General features: G+C 46.0%; 1 protein-coding gene and 1 non-coding gene across 2 annotated transcripts in view; one reads left to right on the top strand and one right to left on the bottom strand.

Moving 5' to 3' along the window:
- TRPV3 (transient receptor potential cation channel subfamily V member 3) overlaps positions 1-8,075 on the top strand; it is a 32,095-nt gene extending 24,020 nt beyond the window's left edge. Inside the window, exons 13-17 of the mRNA XM_081805545.1 lie at positions 2-68; positions 1,352-1,626; positions 2,684-2,796; positions 4,143-4,222; positions 4,515-8,075. Of these exons, the coding sequence (XP_081661671.1) occupies positions 2-68; positions 1,352-1,626; positions 2,684-2,796; positions 4,143-4,222; positions 4,515-4,609 (630 nt within the window). The 3' untranslated portion in view covers positions 4,610-8,075. The remainder of the gene's footprint in view (position 1; positions 69-1,351; positions 1,627-2,683; positions 2,797-4,142; positions 4,223-4,514) is intronic.
- A 2,725-nt stretch (positions 8,076-10,800) lies between these two features.
- Positions 10,801-19,845, bottom strand: LOC102741528 (uncharacterized). The gene is made up of 2 exons (XR_014140594.1): positions 17,673-19,845; positions 10,801-12,531 (listed from the first exon to the last, which is right to left on the bottom strand). It is a non-coding gene; the product is annotated as an uncharacterized LOC102741528 (transcript).
- Between the last annotated feature and the right edge of the window lie 87 nt (positions 19,846-19,932).

Here is a 19,932-nt window from a genome sequence, read left to right as displayed (position 1 = left end):
GGTCATTTTGCATGATGTCCTGAAGTTCTTGTTTGTATATATCGTGTTCCTACTTGGATTTGGAGTAGGTAATTGATTTATAAATAATAGGGACTCCCACGTTTGTAAAGCATCTTATACAGATGTCAAAATGACAGAGCACGCAGCAGCCTCAGCCAGTTATGTCCCCTACTAGGGGGCACTTGCCATGCTTAGCGTTTTCCAAGCATTGTCTTTTTACTTCTCTCAGTATCTCGACCAAGGGGAAGTCATCATCCCCGATCATAAGGTAACTGAGGCTTAGAACCAGACCTGTCACCCTTGTCCCGTGGGGTATGCCTCCCACATTCACATCCAGCATCTTACATGGCCCTCACCACCTCAGAGAGGCTTGGCAGGCGGTTTTGGCCCCATTTTACAGATAGGGAAACTAAAGTTTGCAGAAATGTGACTGATGGTCTTTAAAAAATAAGACTAAATTAATGCATCAAGGTAAGCTCCTTTGATTCCCCACATCATGTTACTTGCAGTTTGCTTCAGATATATCTGTGAGGGCCTCTGCTCTCCTGGGGACTGAGGATGGGGAGGCCCCTCCTAAAGTCTCTTCCTTTGTACAACCTGATTTTATTTCTAGCTTCTGCATAGAGAGGTATCATTGTATATTCCCATGCCAGCTCTCCATCCCCCCATGCCCCACCCCCCGCCGCCCCGTGATCATTGGCATTTGAAATTAGGCAGCCATTCCCATCTTCCGGTGTCTTCGCTGGGCCACAGTGTGCTTATTTATTTGCTCCTTCACTTGCCTGTTTATTCATCCATCCATTTACTCACTCATTAATTTGACCATTCATCCATTCGCCTGTCTACACATTTAGCAATGAGCCACTGCTATGGTGTGTTGGAAGGGAGAGAAGAAAGAGGCCCAGGTCTAGGCCAGGGGATCTCCCCACAGAGCATGAGGAAGAAACTCAGGACCTTACAGTCTTGGAGGAGATGGCCCAGGCTACAGGAAGTTGGGAGCCCAAAGCCTGGTTGGGGAGCCAGGGGATGCACATAGATTATACTTAGCAACTCTGCAAGGCTGTGAGTGATCAAGGGCTGAATGGCAGGGTTGAGGAGGGAGAAAAGAGTGTGGGCTTTATTAGGCAGGAAGCGCTTTTTGCAGGAGGTCAAGGCAGAGAACCAGCCTGATGAGGCTTCCAGGGGCTGAGGCTGGAGGTGAAATCTAAATGACCAGAGAAAATGAGGCAGTAGGCCTGCAGTGTGTGTGTGTGGTGGGGGGGGCATGTGTGTACGTGCAAGTATGCGTGAGCTTGTTGGGTAATTAACCAGGCAGAGCGCCAGAGGAGAACACCCTATTCTGTCCTCCCAGCCCTGGCCTCGTTGATCGAGAAGTGTCCCAGTGACAACAAGGACTGCAGCTCCTATGGCAGCTTCAGTGAGGCGGTGCTGGAGCTCTTTAAGCTCACCATCGGCCTGGGCGACCTGAACATACAGCAGAACTCCAAGTACCCCATCCTCTTTCTGTTCCTGCTCATCACCTACGTCATCCTCACCTTCGTCCTCCTGCTCAACATGCTCATTGCCCTGATGGGAGAAACCGTGGAGAATGTCTCCAAGGAGAGTGAGCACATCTGGCGTCTACAGGTGAGCCTGGCAGGGACCCTGGTATGGGGGTCTTCACGGGGACTCAGTTCAGCACGTTGTACTGACAACCGTCTGTCCCGGCGGACCTGGGTGGGGCCTGGGAATCTGCATCAGCTCCCTGTGGTTGGCCAGGTTTGGGGAAGTCTTAGTCTAGGTTCCTTGGGTATAGGGTCGAGGCAGTGTGACTGGACAGCTGCACAGGTGGGACGAACTCAGGCTTATGGGCATGATCTGCTCAGACTCTGGTGTGAGGTGTGGATGTTGAACCATGACCTTCAGTTGCATTAAGAGGAGGATAGGGCATAGGACAATGGAGGTGACAAGTCTGCACGCCTCAATCCTGGCTGCAACATTCCTTCCCCGCTGGGGGCCTTACGCACAAGGACATTAACCCACAGGATGGTCCAGAGTGGGTTGCCAGGCTGGAAACTGTGCCTCACAAGAAACGGTATTGGGACTAGGGTTGAAGAAGGTGAGGGTTTTGTCAGATATCTGCGGAGCTACTTGTGAAGGGACAGCTTCCTTCTGTGACCCCAGAAGGCAGAACTGAGGTATATGGGCAATGACAGGGAGGAAAGCTTTGCTTTGACACAAGGAAGTTTCTAATTATATTAGGGTCTTCTTCATTGGATTGTTGAATACATTCAGGAGAGATTTGACAAATTATTGACAGTTAAACTGCTGAGGGGATTCCAAGCCTGGCATGCAGGTGGGATTGCATGATGTCCGCCCCTCTCTTCCCCATGGGATACCAGGATCCTAACATTTTCAGTTAGGAAGCTCCTGCACTTCCAGAAACAGTGTTTATGTTGTGTTTCAAGCAATTTGAACACCTTTCCCGAGCTTGGTGGTTTTCATTTTTGAATTCTGTAGATCAGCTGAACCCTCGGGTCTGTGCATTAAGCACCCGGTGCAGTGGAGCTGGCTCTTTGGGGGTGTGTGCATGTACTTGTGTGCGTGTGTGTGTGTGTGTGTGTTGGGGGGGTGCACACTCATACAGAGCTGTGTTCCTGGGCCGGCTCCTCATTGATGTGCTTAGGCTCATTTATGTCCCCAGAGAGCCAGGACGATTTTGGAGTTTGAGAAGATGTTACCAGAATGGCTGAGGAGCAGATTCCGGATGGGAGAGCTGTGTAAAGTAGCAGAGGAAGACTTCCGGCTGTGTTTGCGGTAACAAAGGGAGAGGGGCCCCTTGGTGGTGGTTTTGGGGGGCGAAAGAGAGATGAGTCAGTGACTGTCAGAGAAACGGTGCTGCCGCTTGCTTCCCAAACCACAGCCACAGTCGGTTCTGGCCTCCTCAGAACATGGAATTTCCTCCGCCGGGGTCACTAGCCCTGGGACGAGGCTTCACCAGCTTCTGAAGGGAGACGGAAGGAGGCCGCTGGGGACAGTCGTTCCCCCCCACCCCCACCCCGTGCAGCAGCCTCCGTGACCTCTCCCTGTCCACTGTCTGGTTCAGGAAAGATTCGCCGACTGGGCAGTCCTTCTCTCTGGCCTGCATGGGTTCATGGGACACCAGGGGACCTGAGGCATGCCTGTCACGGGCGAATGGAGAGTGAGACAGCTACTTTGGACAGATATCAAGCTTTTTGGTTTTTAAAAAGTACTTGCATGTGCCATGACCAACTTTGCTGATGATGAGTCTACTTCATCCTCCCCCCGTCTGACTGCCTGACCTTACAGACTGCCCTCTGTATAACCTCACCGCGCCCAGCTTCTCTGAGACTCCCGTGCCGTGGAAACCACCATTTCCAGCTCTATAACCCTTATCCTAACAAATATCTCTAATGTTCACACCCTCATTCTAGAGATGTTCCCTGAACGTGAACTTCAGCCAAACCATTGCTTCCAGTTGCAATCTAGCACCTTAGACTCTGCCCACTCTTTAAAGATTTTATTTATTTATTTGAGAGAGAGAGAATGAGAGAGAGAGCACATGAGAGGGGGGAGGGTCAGAGGGAGAAGCAGACTCCCCGCCGAGCAGGGAGCCCGATGTGGGACTCGATCCAGGGACTCCAGGATCATGACCTGAGCCGAAGGCAGTCGCTTAACCAACTGAGCCACCCAGGCGCCCCGACTCTGCCCACTCTTATCGGGGTCTGAACCCTAACTGTTTTCTCCTAGTGCAACCTTAACCCTAGTTTAACCCCAAGCCTCTAAACTTCTACAAGTTTCATCCTCACACTGTCACATCTCCTTAGCCTGGGCCCTTCCCCATGGACCGCCTCTCACCAGGAAGGCCCCAGCCGTTGCTGTCTGAAGATGTCCCTTGACACCTCTCTGAGTTTCTGGGCCCCACACACTGGGAGGGGACTAATCCTTTGAGGTCTGGGAAGATGGGGACTAGTGCAGGTTTTAAACCCCAACACTGCTGACATGACCATGTGAGGCAGGAGTCCCAGATCCCTGGCATGGACAGAAGGGGAGCTGTCTAGAACACCCTAAATGCCAGGCTAGGTGTTTGCATTTAATGAGGTGCAGTTGAGGAGTGGTGAGAATGATTATCACACTTGCAGGATCAATGAGGTGAAGTGGACTGAGTGGAAAACGCATGTCTCCTTCCTCAACGAAGACCCGGGGCCCGTGAGACGGACAGGTACTGTGTTGCTGTCAGGAAGCGTGAGGACCATGCCTGTCTGACCACATGACTGTGGGCAGACTGCGTCTCGGGGCCCTGATTTTCCCCATCTGCAAAATGGGAGGTTGAATTAAATGGGTTCTCAGGTCCCTTTCAGCTGTGACATTTTATAACCCTAGTTGGAATAACTTTTAAAAATCAGGTGGGGGAAAATAATTAGGTGGTGCGCTAGACATGGAATCCCCCATTAGGGAGCACCGCCTTTCTAAAATAGTGGTTTTGGTGTCTGTTTGTTTTTTTTTTAAAGCAGATCTCAACAAAATCCAAGATTCTTCCAGGAGCAACAGCAAAACCACCCTCAATGCATTTGATGAAATAGATGAGTTTCCAGAAACTTCGGTGTAGAAGCAGAATCCAGAGCTGGTGTGAGCATGGGCCACCTGACGCTGCAGGCTGGGTCCTGGACTCCCTGCTGAGGGCTTGTGGAGCGATGTGGCCTCGCACTGCATGCCCAGAGGCGGAAAGCACCCTCATGCTGAGTGGGGGGCTGTACTGAGAGGCAGTTGTCCATCTGCTTGAGTGGGAAACACCCTGAATATTTTTTTTTTATGAAGATTTTATTTATTTATTTGACAGAGAGAGACACAACGAGAGACGGAACACAAGCAGAGGGAGTGGGAGAAGGAGAGGGAGAAGCAGGCTTCCCGCGGAGCAGGGAGCCTGATGCGGGGCTCGATCCCAGGACCCTGGGACCATAACCTGAGCCGAAGGCAGACGCTTAACGACTGAGCCACCCAGACGCCCCACCCTGAATATTTTTTTACTCAGCAAAGGGTTTGTGTAAACCCATGGCCGGCAGTCCTGAGCCTGGGAGTCCCTGAAGTCCAGGGTGAAGCCCCTGGGCTCACCAACTGCAGGGCAGCTTGGCTGGGGGTGGGGGGGCAGGGAAGGGGCAGAGGCCTGAGGAGCAGAACTTCCTTCCAGCCAACATCTCCTCCACAGTCCCCAGACCCAGCCCACACGTTCCACCGTCTCCCTTACTGTGACTGGGTCTCCTGAATTTAAGGGATTCTTGGTCCCATCCCAGAACAAACAGGGGACTGAACTAAGTCGGACGTCCTGGGGGCAGAGGGGACTGAGCTGTGGAAATGCCCGTCCGGACCCTTCAGGGAACGGGAAACTACCCTTGGAACGAGTGCCTTGGAACCCCAAGGCTTCAGCTGTCTCAAACTGAGAGACGTTTTCAGTAGAGTAATTAACACAGGGTTTTTATTTTCCATAGAGAAAAAACATTTCAGTTTTGAATGAAAGTTACTTCAGATGAAGTATGTGATTTTAAAAGCTGAGAAGCAGATTTGGGGATTTGGGGCTGGATATAAGTATTATATGCTTGGCCTCAGGGTGGCCAGAGCAGGGACAAAAAGCTTTTCTTTACACACACAAAAGTCCACATGAGACGTGCCAGGCAGGGCCTGTGTGGGCTGCTGTGACCCGGGTGGAGGAGCTTGGCTCTTGTCCTTGTCCTGGCCCCGCCATCATGCGTGCCTCCCAGCTGGGAGCGGGGCTTCATCTGACACGGAAATAGCAGCTGCTCTGTTTACATGGTCTTAAATCTCAGAGGTTACTATTATACATCAGTACTTCTTATTGGAGGAATTTAACAAAATACCCGGAATGCTCTGGTATTAAATATTTTTGTTAACTGTGAATTTTGAGGCTGAGAAGGAGTGTGATAAAGGAGTGTTTGCCAAGACATAGGGCTTCTTTTTAGAGCCTCGTCCTCTGATTTTTCTCCCCCTGAAATTACACAGAGTCAGTCTGGGGAAGAGGTGAAGTGGGGATGGGAGACTTCTTCTGGATCACTGGGACCTAAACAACCATAAAGGCCATTCTGCCTTAGGTATCTGGTAAAAGGATTCACGTGGGAATTTTTGGAGGTGGAATTGCAAAGATATTAACCGTGAGTTTTAATTTTAAAGGGCATAACAAATTTGGCCTTTAGACAACTTGGCAATTGGCTAGTGAATGTGACCTGAGGCAAACTGAGGAGTGCGGGCCAAGCAGTCCACTGTGGGCCCGTTTCTCCACTCTGGGCTGCTCTGTGTGCCAAATTCCCTGGGTGAGTGGGCAGTTGACTTTTGTGCCCCTGATGGGTCAGGGCTGGGAGAGGGTGGGGTGGGTCAAGGACGAGCCTGAGACCTGCACAGTTTGCTTCTGCCCCTGTACTCCCAGCTGAAGCCGACCAGGGCTCTAAGCTGTGGTGGTCAGATCAGGCTCTGGTGTGAGCAGGGGTAGCAGGGCCTAGGCATGTTCTCTGGAAAGGGAAGATTGGGGGAGGAGGGTTGTCATGGAGGCAGGAGGAGCACCTGTGTTCCAGACGGGCAGAAACAGTGCCACAGGAAATTTCAAGGACAAAGAGATTTTGGTTCCATTCAGTCTAGCAACTGCTCCAGATAATGAGGATGTTTAAGCAGAACTTATTAGGGATGTTGTTAAGGAATCACGATCAGATGGGCTTTGAGGTCCTTTTAGCCTGGAGCTCAGCATCCTGTATCTGGAGTTCTCTACTTGTATACATCCAGAGCAGATGTCCTGGTCTGAAGGGCAACCATTTGGATCCATGGTGCCCTGATCTAGGAATTCCAGAATTGTTCTGATTCAGATACGAATGGATAAAGTCGGACAGCTCGCCGTTTCCCACTTGAACAGAAGCTGGCGGTGAGGGGAATGGAAATCAATAATGAGATCTTGGTCTTCTCACACAACTGGAGAGCTGTTCTCTGCGGATCTGGATGGAATTTGTTGGCAGGGGCATTTTCTGTACCGTATTCATCCCTGAAAGGCTTTCAGCCTATATCATCTGAGCCTGGGTAGGTTAACCAAGGTGAAAGAAAGCAATGAGTCAAAGATCATTGGTTTGAAAGGATCAGTTCCCTTATTTTATACCTGGAAACTAAAGCCCAGAAAGGAAAGTGGATTTACTTAACGCCATGCAGCCGTGCAGAAAGTCACATCAGACCTGCTGAAGCTGGAGTGTTCTGACTCGTGGGCCACAGGTTTCTCCCAGCACCATCTGTTTTTTTTCGCACAGTTGTTCAGTGAATTTGGGCCCACCTTTGTGGTTGCCACACATGTTATGCCAGGGGGCTAAGGCTTTTGCTCAGATGATCCATGTTGGCAGTCTACATTCTCCCAATGATGCCCATGACAGGCACACACACGTGCACACATACACACAGCACGCCACACGGAATCCAGGGGCATATCAGGACATCTTAAAACTTCATGATTTACATTTCAGTAATGTAAGGGGTAGGCATTTTCCAGGGATGGAATCTCCCGTGCTCAGATAATGGTTTTGGCTGGGAATTTTCCTTTGGCTAAACTGCCTCAGGAGGAAGCTATTATTTAGACGCCATGTGATGTATATTCTGGCATAAAAACAGTGCTTACCTTCCTCTCTGGGATGTAGCAGAAGGTGTACGAGATTGTACTGTGAAGTAATTAAGCTCTTAGAAGGCTCCTGCCTGAAAGAGCCCAGTATTATTGAAGTTCCTCTCCTTCCTCAAGGCCTGGTTGAACTATGTCCTTTTGCTCTGGGCGGGGCCCAGGTCGATAGGCCGGGATAAAGGCCTGTAAGCCATACTTGAGTTTTGTGTTGATTTACATGTTTATACTGTGATCTTGGTTCCAAACACAGAATTGTCACCTTGTTCTCATGGAATGTGCCTGATCCTTGTCAATTTTAATTCACATACTTGTTCTTAGCGTTGTGTGTGTGTGAAACTCTGGGTTTAATTAAGAAGTCATAGAGTAAGAACATTTTAGTGCCATTGAAGAAATGCTTTTATGATTTCTAATAAATATTTATTTTGCCTTATTAAGATCGTGGTTTATCCTTGTCTTAGGTTTGACACTATGAAGACCAACTAGGAATCCTAGAGTGTTGCTTACTCTAAGGCTAAAGGAAAGCCCACTTTTTGGACCTGAAACATTATTATTTCCTAGCTCAGGGACAGAGTCAGCACGCCAAGACAGGTCACCTTTGTATGGTGTTTACATCTCACAATGCATTGATGTCCAGTATCCTCTTTGAACCACTCAACAACTCTGGAACCAGTTTGAGTAAAGGGGGACTAAGGGAGCTGAAATGACATGCCCAAGGAATCACAGCCAGAAACGGTTAGCAGCTCAGGCCACTTGACCCCCAAGCAGTGCTCTATCCACCATGTCCTCCTGGCTATCAACTTATTTGATGTGGCTATAAAACCATGGCCCCACATAGAGACCAGAAAGTATAAATCCTTTCTGTTCACAGGACCTTTGCGAGGAGGCAATGATATTACTGTCATTATTGGCCAACTCCTGTATATTCATTTGTAAAATTCTCTTGCGTTATTTCATAAGGATGGCAGTTTTTAACTTGAATGTCAAGACACTGCTGTGTCTTGATGGGTTGCAAAACTCGCAAACAGTTTATTAATAAGTGATCTGCTGAATTTGATGGATTATTTACTTAATCCAAACAACTCCTAGAGTAACATCCTTCATTGGGATGTGTCTTCCTGGGTGGCAAAGAAATGGGAATTGTACATAATCTACATCCGAGCTCAGGTAAGCTTCAGCCTATAATCTAGGAATGTGCTATCCACGGGAACATTCTGCGTGGACTGATAGAAAAACCTGTCATAGGATATATTCTGGGAGTGGGATGCCTAGGTCAATAGATACGAACAGTTTCATGGCTCTCAATATTGCGGAAAGTTACCTTCCAAAAGGTATTTTGCAACTTAAGCCTTTAAGATAGTATGTTTCCTATTTATAAAGCTTTTCCAATCACATTGGTTATCTTAATAACAGTTTTATAGGTTTGATGAGTATTACATCCCCATTTAATAAGTGGAGAAATTGAGACTTGGAGAGACATGGAATGACACATAAAGGCCACAATGTTTTTTCCTGGGCCAAGGATCCAGGTTCTCTGAGGTTTACTAGTTAGTGCTAGTCAGTAGCGTCAATGACCTTGTATAACAGAGTGGTCTAGCCTAGCCTGAGTCACATTTAAGAATACGTCTCATCCAGGTAAAGGGAGTGTGGGGGTGGGGTAGGGCTTCAAGAAGAGGGAACAATGTGGGCAAAGACCGCAGGGTACTAGGGAGCTTAATGCAGTTGAGGATGGAGGACATTAAATAAGGCTGGAGAGGTAGGGAGAGGCCAGAGCACATAGGACTTGTTCAGCTGTGGTGAGGTTTTGAGATTTCATATCAAGGTTAGAGGAAGCTACTAAAAGGTTTTAAACAGAGGAATTATTAAATGTGAACATTTCCCTGTTTTTGCAATGGGATTGCAGGCTTAGAAGGGTGTATTTTCCCCCCATGGCATCCTTTGGGACACAGTAACATCTGAAGAGTGTAGAATCAAGTGAATTTCAATTGAGAGTGATGGGCGTACTCGGGGAGTGGCTGGGAAAGAAGGAAAGAAGGCAAAGACATTGGTGGAATATGAAGACACTTCAGTAGAGAAGGGATGTTTAAGCACACTCATTTAGTAGAATACACTGTATTCGGCACTCATTAGGTTGCAGACACTGAAAAAGATACCGGTAATGTCTTCAAGATGGGATGAAAGCAGAGAGGGGCAAAGGGGCAGGCCCAGAAGGCTTTGAGATGAAACGAGAGTTGAGCATTTTGAAGGAAGAGGAGGAATTAGAGTGAGGGCTGAATGGGGGTGAGGGGTAGAGGAAGGAGGGAGAGGACTGTGGGTGGAAGGACCAGTCTGTGTGACGGCATAGAGGAATAAAACAATGTGAAATGGGCTAGGACAGGAGGACCTGAAAGGCAAAGCATCTAGGGAGGTTGTGGGGGAGGGAGGAGCAAATCATAAAAGGCCTCTTGTATTAGGAATTTGAACTTGAATAATTTGTTATTCTGTGCTAGGCACTGTGCTAAGTGCTCCTCCGCATCAGACCACTTACTCTCCACAATAATCCCGAGAGAGGGACACTATTATGATCACCCCCATTTTAATCAAATGCAAAAACCGAGTCTGTAGACTGTTAGAAATAATCAAAAGAAAGTAAAACTGAAAGTGGCTAAAGCCAAACTGCAATATGCTCTAGATTTTTTTTTTTTAAGATTTTATTTATTTTTGACAAAGAGAGAGAGTGTACAAGCAGGGGAAGAAGCAGGCAGAGGGAGAGGGGGAAGCAGGCTCCCTGCCCAGCAGGGAGCCCGATGCGGGGCTCGATCCCAGGACCCTGGGATCATGACCTAAGCCGAAGGCAGACGCTTAACGACTGAGCCACCCAGGTGCCCCTGCTCTAGATTTAAAAAAAAATCATATTTAATTAGAAACTCTGAATTCTGTGAATATTGAGTCAGAAGAAATAAAACTTTACATTGTAAATTTTATAGGTAAACGAAAATTTGATGGAAGAGTAAAAGTATTCTTGCCAACATTTACATCTGGAAAAAACTGACCCAGAAAAATTGGACTCAGGCACAAAACATGAAGGAAATTCCACAGTGAGAGAAGGAAGATTGGTAAAACTTGTTATGTATGAAAGCTCATTGATAAATTGCACTTTTACTTCAGAATTCAGAAGGAAAAGACTTTATTCCAATAAAAATCATTTTGGCAAAGTACAAAAATATTGGTGCTGAAAATTTTAGAAACCGTTTACTTGTGCTTTATAAAACACTGAATATGAAAATGAAATTGGCTTAATGGGGTTTGCTCCGGAAGAATGAGATATTTACACATATCTTTGTTTCAGATAATGTTAGTATGATTTTGGTACCTACATTTGAAACCATAAACATGGGTTCCTTGGGGTCCATATCGCAGGATAAAAACTCTCTTTGCTTGGCCGCTGGGGCCTAAGAGAGGAGGCAGGGGAGGTTCCTGCAGGGACTGGAGGGAGAGGGAGACTTTTGAGGAGAAGAATCATGAGAGGGGAGAGATTTGGGCTTTTGGTCATGGGCGCTTTCTTGAAAGAATGCATTTGTGAACCAGAGATGTGAGTTTGGGTCACATTTCCACTAGTGTCCACTGCCCTCTGCTATTTGGCTTTACTACTTATGCTGCAGGGCCCCAAAGACTTTCTCACATGTTGGCTGGGGGCAAGGGCAAGTGCATTCCTTCAAAATGGGAAGTGACAGCTGGAAGGAATATGCCTCTTCCGGACTTTCCCAAGTTGGGAAGGAACGCCAGCTTCCCAAGGGGCACGTGAGATGTCTGGAGGAGGCTCCCTGCTCCCGGAGGTCAGCGCAGAACAAGCGACCACGTCAGAGCACTGCTGCTGTGTGGGGCTTACTGTCTGTCTGCGGATAAAGGTCCATTCAGTTTCTTGATTTACTCTTAATGTCACCTTTTTTTTTTTTTAAAGATTTTATTTATTTATTTGAGACAGAGAGAATGAGAGAGAGAGCACATGAGAGGGGGGAGGGTCAGAGGGAGAAGCAGACTCCCTGCCGAGCAGGGAGCCCGATGCGGGACTCGATCCTGGGACTCCAGGATCATGACCTGAGCTGAAGGCAGTCGCTTAACCAACTGAGCCACCCAGGCGCCCCTTAATGTCACCTTTCTAATCAGCCCTCATTTCTTGTTCACATTTCATCTTCACAAGAGCAATTAAAAATCTCCTATGGATATCACAACTATTGGCAAAGTTTACAGATGGGATACTTAATATATTATCATTAATTCAAATGTGAAAAATTTAAAAACAGCATGTCCACATCATTAGTTTCTAGTAGCATTTATGCATTACTTGAAAACACATTTAATTCTATGCTCAAGTTAATTTTTGTAGATAGTATCCATTTCAATTTTGAAATTTGAATTTAAAAGCTGTTTTATTCAGAATCTTAAACTATCGAAGTAGAATATATAAGGAGCTCTACAGAAATAAGAAATGCACCTCTTTGAATAAGCTACCTACCCAATATGATATTTTAGAGATACTCATTAATTTATTCATTCATTCAGAAAATTCGCCTCAATGCCCGTTGTGTGCAAGGCACTGGACTAGGGGCTACAGGTGTGAAGTTGAATAAGGCACGATCCTGCCCTTCAAGAGCTTACAAACTAGCAGAGGTATTGTACAACCGGCGAGCTAGAAGGGATTCCTAATGTAAAGAGGAGCGAATACTTTCTGCGTTGAGTGTTAGTTTGGTTGTCTTTGCGAAAGCTTCTCTCTTTTCATAATACGCGGCCTCATTTACAAACACCGGGTACACAGTACCGTCTCCGCCCAGTGGAATAATCTGTCCATCAAGAGTTAAAAACACAGGATCCCCAGGGTGCAGCGGTTTCCAGTCTTGATCCTCTCAGGAAACAATTAAAATATGTAAGTTACATTTGGTTTTTTCCCCCTGCTTTTAAAGTTTTAAGCCAGGCTCTACATGACTAATAAACTATAGCATTGTATAAAAAAGGAGATACCTGAGAGATACTCATCACACATGAGTGATCTCACTAAACGGAGGCCGAGCCATTACTTTGGGCAGCAGTTTTAAGAGTTCCCCATTTAATTTTTATAACTGATACATGTAATTAGAGTTTGCCTCAATACCAAGTTTGTCTTGAATGTTGACAAGGAGGTTTAGAGTATGAAAGGGCAAAACTAAATGCATATCTCCCTAAGTGTATGTTCAACCTGTTACACCGCTGGGGATGTGAAAGTGAGTACCACTGTACCTGCCTGCAAAGGGATTCTATTCGGATGGGACTCAGGCAGAGAAGGAGGGGGTGGGCTGGGGCAAGTCTAAGATAAGGTGAGAGTTCTCCCTGGTAACAAGTGAATTATCTGAAATGTCCCACATCAGGGATCTGGACCTCTGAGCCCTCACACCCCAATGCTGTCACACAACAGGAACCCTAAACCAGTTCTTCCCAAACTTTGACATGTTTGCAGATAAGTGTATGCATTTTGTTAAAATGCAGATTTGGATTCTATGAGTCTGGAGCAGGGCCCACGATTCTGCATTTCTAACATTTCCCAGCAGCACCTGGGAGTTTATTAGAAAAGCACAATTTCATTACCCCTGCAAACTTGCTAAATCGAAATCTTAACGTTAACAAATCCCCAGAGATTCACATGCACAACATTAAAGTTTGGGAAGCACTGCATTGTGGCGATTTGCTCAACCATGACTGCACATTATAATCACCTGGGATGTTTAAAAAGTATAGAGGAGTAGAGGGGCTGACTGCACCACCACAGATACATGAAATCAGAACCTCAAGGGTGGGCTCAGGCACTATTAATTTTCAAACATTTGTTTCAAAATTTACATACAGTAAAATTTTTTCATTTTTAGGCATAGTTCTCTGAGTTCGGATATGCATAGCATAGACTCAGGTAAGCACAGACTACGGAACGAAGGTGCATGATTCCAGCACACACTTCCCTCACTTCCCTGTTTACAGCTCACTGTTGGTTCTGTTTTTCAAAGCCCCAGGCGATTCTGTAGGACGGCTTGTTGATAGCTACTCCTCTGGAGCGGAGATTTTCAGCCCGAGATGTGCCTCTGGAACAAGGGACGCAGCTTCTTTGCTGCGCCCGCAGAGATGCCGGGGTCGAGCAGGGCTACGCAAACCTGAGCCACATGGACATCACCTGGAGACCTAACTGATTGCCTGTGTCCACCTTGATGAATTAAATCTCTTGGTAAGGGACCTGGGAGTCAAGATCTTTTAAAAGCTCCTCACGTGATTCTCCTGTGGCCTAAGTTGGGTTTTTTTTAAGATTTTATTTATTTATTTGACAGAGAGAGAGAGACACAGCGAGAGAGGGAACGCAAGCAGGGGGAGCGGGAGAGGGAGAAGCACGCTTCCCGCGGAGCAGGGAGCCTGATGCGGGGCTCGATCCCAGGACCCTGGGATCATGACCTGAGCCAAAGGCAGACGCTTAACGACTGAGCCACCCAGGTGACCCCCCGTGGCCTAAGTTTGAGAAACACTGCGTTGGTGCTTTTGTAACAGGTTCCAGGCATTTGGGGGTACATCCCCTAGATCACTCCAGTGAACATCCCGGATTAAGAACCATCACTCTTAGAATAAAACCTGGACTGTGTCTCTAGCTCCAGGGTCTACTGTCCTCTCTGTTCTCTCCCTACTCTCCATTGACACTGGTCTTGCTGTTCCTCAAACACTCCAAGTTTGTTGCAGCCCCAGGGCCTCTGGACTTGTTTTCCGTGTGGTTGACTTCTCATGGTCCAGCTCCAAAGCTAACATCTCAGAGATGGTTCTTTCAGACCGCTCCATCTAACAGGAACCCTCTGTTAGCCTCCATCATTCTGTTTATTTCTTTTACAGTACTCATTACAATTTGAAATGATCTGGTTTATGTATTATTTACTTATTCCTCCCTTGATTAGCATGGAAGCTCCATGAGGGACTTTGTCTATCTTGAATATCAGGGCCCAGAATAGGCTTAGTAGTCATTCAAATATATTTATTGCAATAACTAATGAATCACTTGTTCCTTGCAGAATACTGAGCCATCAGATCAATACTATCCTTCCTTTCAAGACCTACCACTAACCCTGTTTGTTACTGATCCTTGCCTCACTTCTTGGCCTCCCCAGGATGATTTTTGTACTCTTCAAGGATCCCCGAGGAATACAAATCTTAAAAAAATCCTGTGTTGTAGCCAGTTAGGACATCAACATCTTGACCTCTGTTTCTGCACTTGCTATTTTTGTTACCTGTAGGACTTTCTCTCTCTCCTTCAATCTTTATCTTTCTTTCCTTTAAATCACTGCCTAAGAAGGGAAAAATGAAGGGTGGGGGGAACCGGAGGGGGAGACGGACCATGAAAGACTATGGACTCCGAGAAACAGACTGAGGGTTTTAGAGGGGAGAGGGGTGGGGGGATGGGTTAGCCTGGTGATGGGTATTAAAGAGGGCACGTACTGCATGGAACACTGGGTGTTATATGCAAACAATGAATACTGGATCACTACATCAAAAACTAATGATGTACTGTATGGGGACTAACATAACATAATAAAAATAAATAAATAAATAAAATAAGTTATGGGAATGTATTGTACAGCATGATGATTATGGTTAATAATACTGTATAATATACTTGGAAAGTTGCTGAGAGAGTAGATCTTAAAGGTTTCTGTCAGAAGAAAAAATTGTAACTATGTATGGTGATGGATGTTAACTAAACTTATTGTGGTGATCATTTCATGACGTACACAAATATCAAATTATTACGTTGCACACCTGAAACCAATGTTATATGTCAATTGTATCTCAAAAAAGATTACAAAAAAATAAAGGCTTATCTTTTTAAAAAATAAAAATAAATAAATAAATCACTGCCTAAGGCTCCTTCTTCTGGTTCCACCTTCTGGATCCCACGAAGGCACCAAGCACCATATGTCCCGCTTGTCTGCATTTTGGGGCAGGCTACTTTTTAAAGCTGTAAGTCTGGATGACCATTACTAGGGTCATTAAATAGGAGTCTGAACTGATTCAGTGGCCCTCCACCTTGATTACCCAGGCCAATAAGATCAGATTATCTGAGTGGGATCCTGGAATCTCATTCTTCAAAGGCTCTCTAGGCAATGTGTAGCGGGAGCTGAAAGCCCACGATTAGATAATCCACCAGGTCTCTTCCATCTCTGATGTCTGAGGGTGAGTAGGGTACTCACAATGGGAATGGATGTTTTAGCTTTTTGGAATCTTTGCTCCTCCTTTTTTCTACCGTTGCCTTTCCCAGATTTAAACTCTCCCAAGAGCCTTTTTTAACTATGCCGTAATTGATCAAACCAGACAAGGAACAGATGCCAGGGTTCTGAGGAGAGTGAGGAATGGTGGCAGGAGACATTGCAAAGAAAGAGGTTCTGAGAGTTTTGCTCTTAACTTATTCAGTGCTGACCACAGGGAGGTGGCAGCAATGTGGTCTACGGCAAAGAACATTAGTTCTGGATCTGCCACTGATAGCTATAGGACTATGGGAAGGATCGAACTTCTGAGCCTCTGTTTTCTTTTTTTTTTTAAGAAATTTTTTTGAATGTAGTTGACACACGATGTCACACTAGTTTCAGGTGTACAACATAGTTTATACCTTATACTATGCTCACCCCGATGTAGCTGCCATCTGTCACAGTACAACGCTATTACATATCACTGACACACGAGCCGGTGTGAACCTAGTTTTCTTATGTTAAAATAGATACAATAATTCCTGCCCCATTGCACTTGGGCAGGAATTTCACCTTCCCAGAGAGGCCTTGCCTGACCTCTTCTCCTTACTTCGTTATTCTGTTATAGCATCTGGCTGTCTTGATTTCTTTTTTTTTTTTTTTTTTAAAGATTTTATTTATTTATCTGACAGAGAGAGACACAGCGAGAGAGGGAACACAAGCAGGGGGAGTGGGAGAGGGAGAAACAGGCTTCCCGTGGAGCAGGGAGCCCGATGTGGGGCTCGATCCCAAGACCCTGGGATCATGATCCAAGCCGAAGGCAGACGCTTAATGACTGAGCCACCCGGGGGCCCCGATTTATTTATTATTTTTGAGAGAGAGACAGACAGAGAGAGCATGAACGGGGGAGGGGCAGAGGGTGAGGGAGAAGCAGACTCCCTGCAGAGCAGGGAGCCCGATGCGGGGCTCAATCCCAGGACCCCGGGATCATGACCTGAGCGGAAGGCAGACGCCCAGCGACTGAGCCACCCAGGTGCCCCCACTCTTTCTTTTTTTAGATTTTATTTATTTATTTGAGTGAGAGAGAGAGAGAGATCACCAACAGTGGGGAGGGGTAGAGGGAGAAGCAGACTCCCTGCCGAGCAGGGAGCCTGATGCGGGGCTCGATCCCAGGACCCCGGGATCATGACCGGAGCCGAAGGCAGTTGCTTAACGACTGAGCCACCCAGGTGTGCCTGGCTATCTTGATTTCTAAAACGCAGTTTAGAATTTAGTACAGCTGCCCTGTAAATACCGCAAAAGTATAGACAGTGTTCACTGTATCCCCAAAGCCAGCATGGGATCTACTCAACAAATACTTACTGAATGAAGGTTTGAATACCCTACCTACACTGCAGTGTTTTTGGGGAACACAAATGAGCTAATGTGTGTAAAATGGTTTATAAACTGTAAAGTTCTATTTGAAGGTGGGGCATCATCATTTTGAATATATTTTTTATTATGTTCAGTTAGCCATTGTATAGTACGTCATTAGTTTTTGATGATGTAGTGTTCGGTGATTCATTAGTTACGTATAATGCCCAGTGCTCATCACAACACATGCCCTCCTCAGTACCCATCATCCGGTTACCCCTCCCCTCTGAGACCCTCAGTTCATTTTCCGGGTTCCAGAGTCTCTCATGGTTCATCTCCCTTCCTGATTTCTCCCCCTTCAGATTTCCCTCCCTTCTCCTATGGTCCTCCGTGCTATTGCTTATGTTCCACATTTTTTTTGAATATTTTAAAGAAACAGCAAATGTTACCTGCAGATTAGGGTGGATAATAGCAGCAATATCTCCATTTTCATTCCTGGGATAATCAACTTTCTCCATTATTTTATAGACTTCAATAGCACAGGGAGGAAATTCTTTTCCTATGGTGAAAACAATATGCATATTTAGTGACTAAAAATAACTCTTGAAAAAAAGGAAGTTGACACTTTAAGGGAAGAACAGCCAACCAAAAAATGAAGATAGTTACAAGAACATACCATCTTAGTTAAGGATATTCATAAACAACATTTGACCAAAAGAAGTTCTCAAACTACTCCTATTGGTACATTGTCCACAAATGCACTGATGGATAGAAGCAGAAAACAGAACTTGAGAAGCCAGTGTAGGAGACAAAGAGGCTAGGATAGGATACCCAGGATACCCAGGCTTTCATCTAGCCTGTAATCTTGAGCAAGATGCTTAACTTCTTGAGGTTCAATTTCTTCACCTGTCAAATGAAGATTTTGAATTACCTTACCTTGGAGGGCCCTTCCAGCTCTGACATTCTATGATTGCACAACCTCAGGAGGACTTCCAGCAGGTTAGGTGACTTCAGCATTGTGCCCCTTCTCTTAACGAAGTATTGTGAGACCTAGGGACGCAGGCAGCCTGCCAACAGTGGGGTCCTACTTCCAAAGATGCGGCATCATTAAACAGCCCAATGCCCAGAAACTTGGAAAAGTATTTTACATGTAACCAGGCAGCTCTGAGTAAACAGGATGAACTTTCATCCAACATAGGGCCCACGGTTTACTATGGTTGCGACTCAAGGGAAAATCTTCTTTCGTCTTTAGAGCAGGAAGTGCAGCTAGGGTTGGAATGTGGATATCCTGTGCTCACTTCTGTATCAGTTAGCTTTTGCTGCTGAACACACTACCCCAGAACCCAGTGGTGTCATACAAGGACTTCAGTTTAGCTCATGATTCTGTGGGTTATTTGGGCAGTTCATCTGGTTTAGGCTGGCTTGCTGATTTCTGACTGGCTTGCTCATGCATTTGTGGTGAGATGGCAGGTCAGCTGGGGGCTGGGTGATCTAAGACGGTCTTACTCTCATGTCCGGTATTTGACAGGCTGTCGGCTGGAGCTAGGGTGTCTGAGTTCTCTGCCTCATAACCTCCCATTATTTGGCAGGCTAGGCTAGGCTGATCCACGTCCTGGCAGTACAGGGGTCCTAACGGGAGCAAGAGAGCAAGCCCCAGACTGCAAGTCCTTTTCAGATTTCTTCTGTGGCACAAAACACATAACGTGGCCAAGCCAGATTCAGGAGGTAGGGAAATAGACCATTTCTTGATAGAAGGATCTCAAACATCACATTGTAAAAACATGGATGCAGGGAAGGGAAGACTCCGTGGCCATTTTACATTTTTACAAATGTACCCCATCTTCTAGGTAAAGATGGAAACATCAGGTGTCATCTCTTTAAAGCAGAAGGCCCACTGAGAGGAAAGGAAAAAGTGGTAGAATATAAAGGAGCATGTTTTGCTACTTCGAATGTCAGAGTTTGAAGGAGCCTCAAGCACCCAGCTTCCTCAGTGCTTGAGTATTCTCTTTCCAGCCAAGTGGTCATCTTACTCTGGCTCCGACAGCCTCACAAAGAGTGGTCCATTCCATCGGTGGTCAGCATTGCTAATTAGAAATTTATGTCTGTAGGTAACTTTATCCCACTGATGCTATTCTGCCCTCAGAGTCACAGAAAACATGTCTAATTGCTTTCCAATATAACACTTCTAAAACTCTAATATAAAGTCTTCTTTTGCCAGTCTAAATATTCTTATTCACTACTCATACATGGTCACAATCATGAGGTTACATGTGAAGGTACTTTGTAAACTGAAGTTCTATGTGTATCTTAGGGATTATTCTTATTTTGGTTTTCAAACATTTTAGCATTCTCACTTTTCTCCTTGGCTAATCTCTACCTCATAGATGCTCCTCCTGAAATACAGACTCAGAATTTATTCACAATTCCCCAAGTGGTGTTTATTTAATACCGAAGAGACACCGTCACCTCCCTTATCCTGTTTTTTTTTTTTTTAAAACATAAAACAAACTTGAGGGGCGGAGCAAGATGGCGGAGGAGTAGGAGACCTGGATTTCGTCTCCTCTCAGGAATTCAGCTGGATAGGGATCAAACCATTCTGAACACCTACAAACTCAACAGGAGATCGAAGAAAGGAATAGCAACAACTCTCTGAACAGAAAAGCGACCACTTTCTGGAAGGTAGGACGTGCGGAGAAGTGAATCCGAGGC

This window comes from Leptonychotes weddellii, chromosome 15, assembly GCF_054177405.1.
Source record: "Leptonychotes weddellii isolate Sample4059 chromosome 15, ASM5417740v2, whole genome shotgun sequence".
In the NCBI taxonomy this organism is placed as follows: domain Eukaryota; kingdom Metazoa; phylum Chordata; class Mammalia; order Carnivora; family Phocidae; genus Leptonychotes; species Leptonychotes weddellii.
Note: the sequence above shows the minus strand (reverse complement) of the source record. Positions and strands in the feature narration are given on the sequence as shown.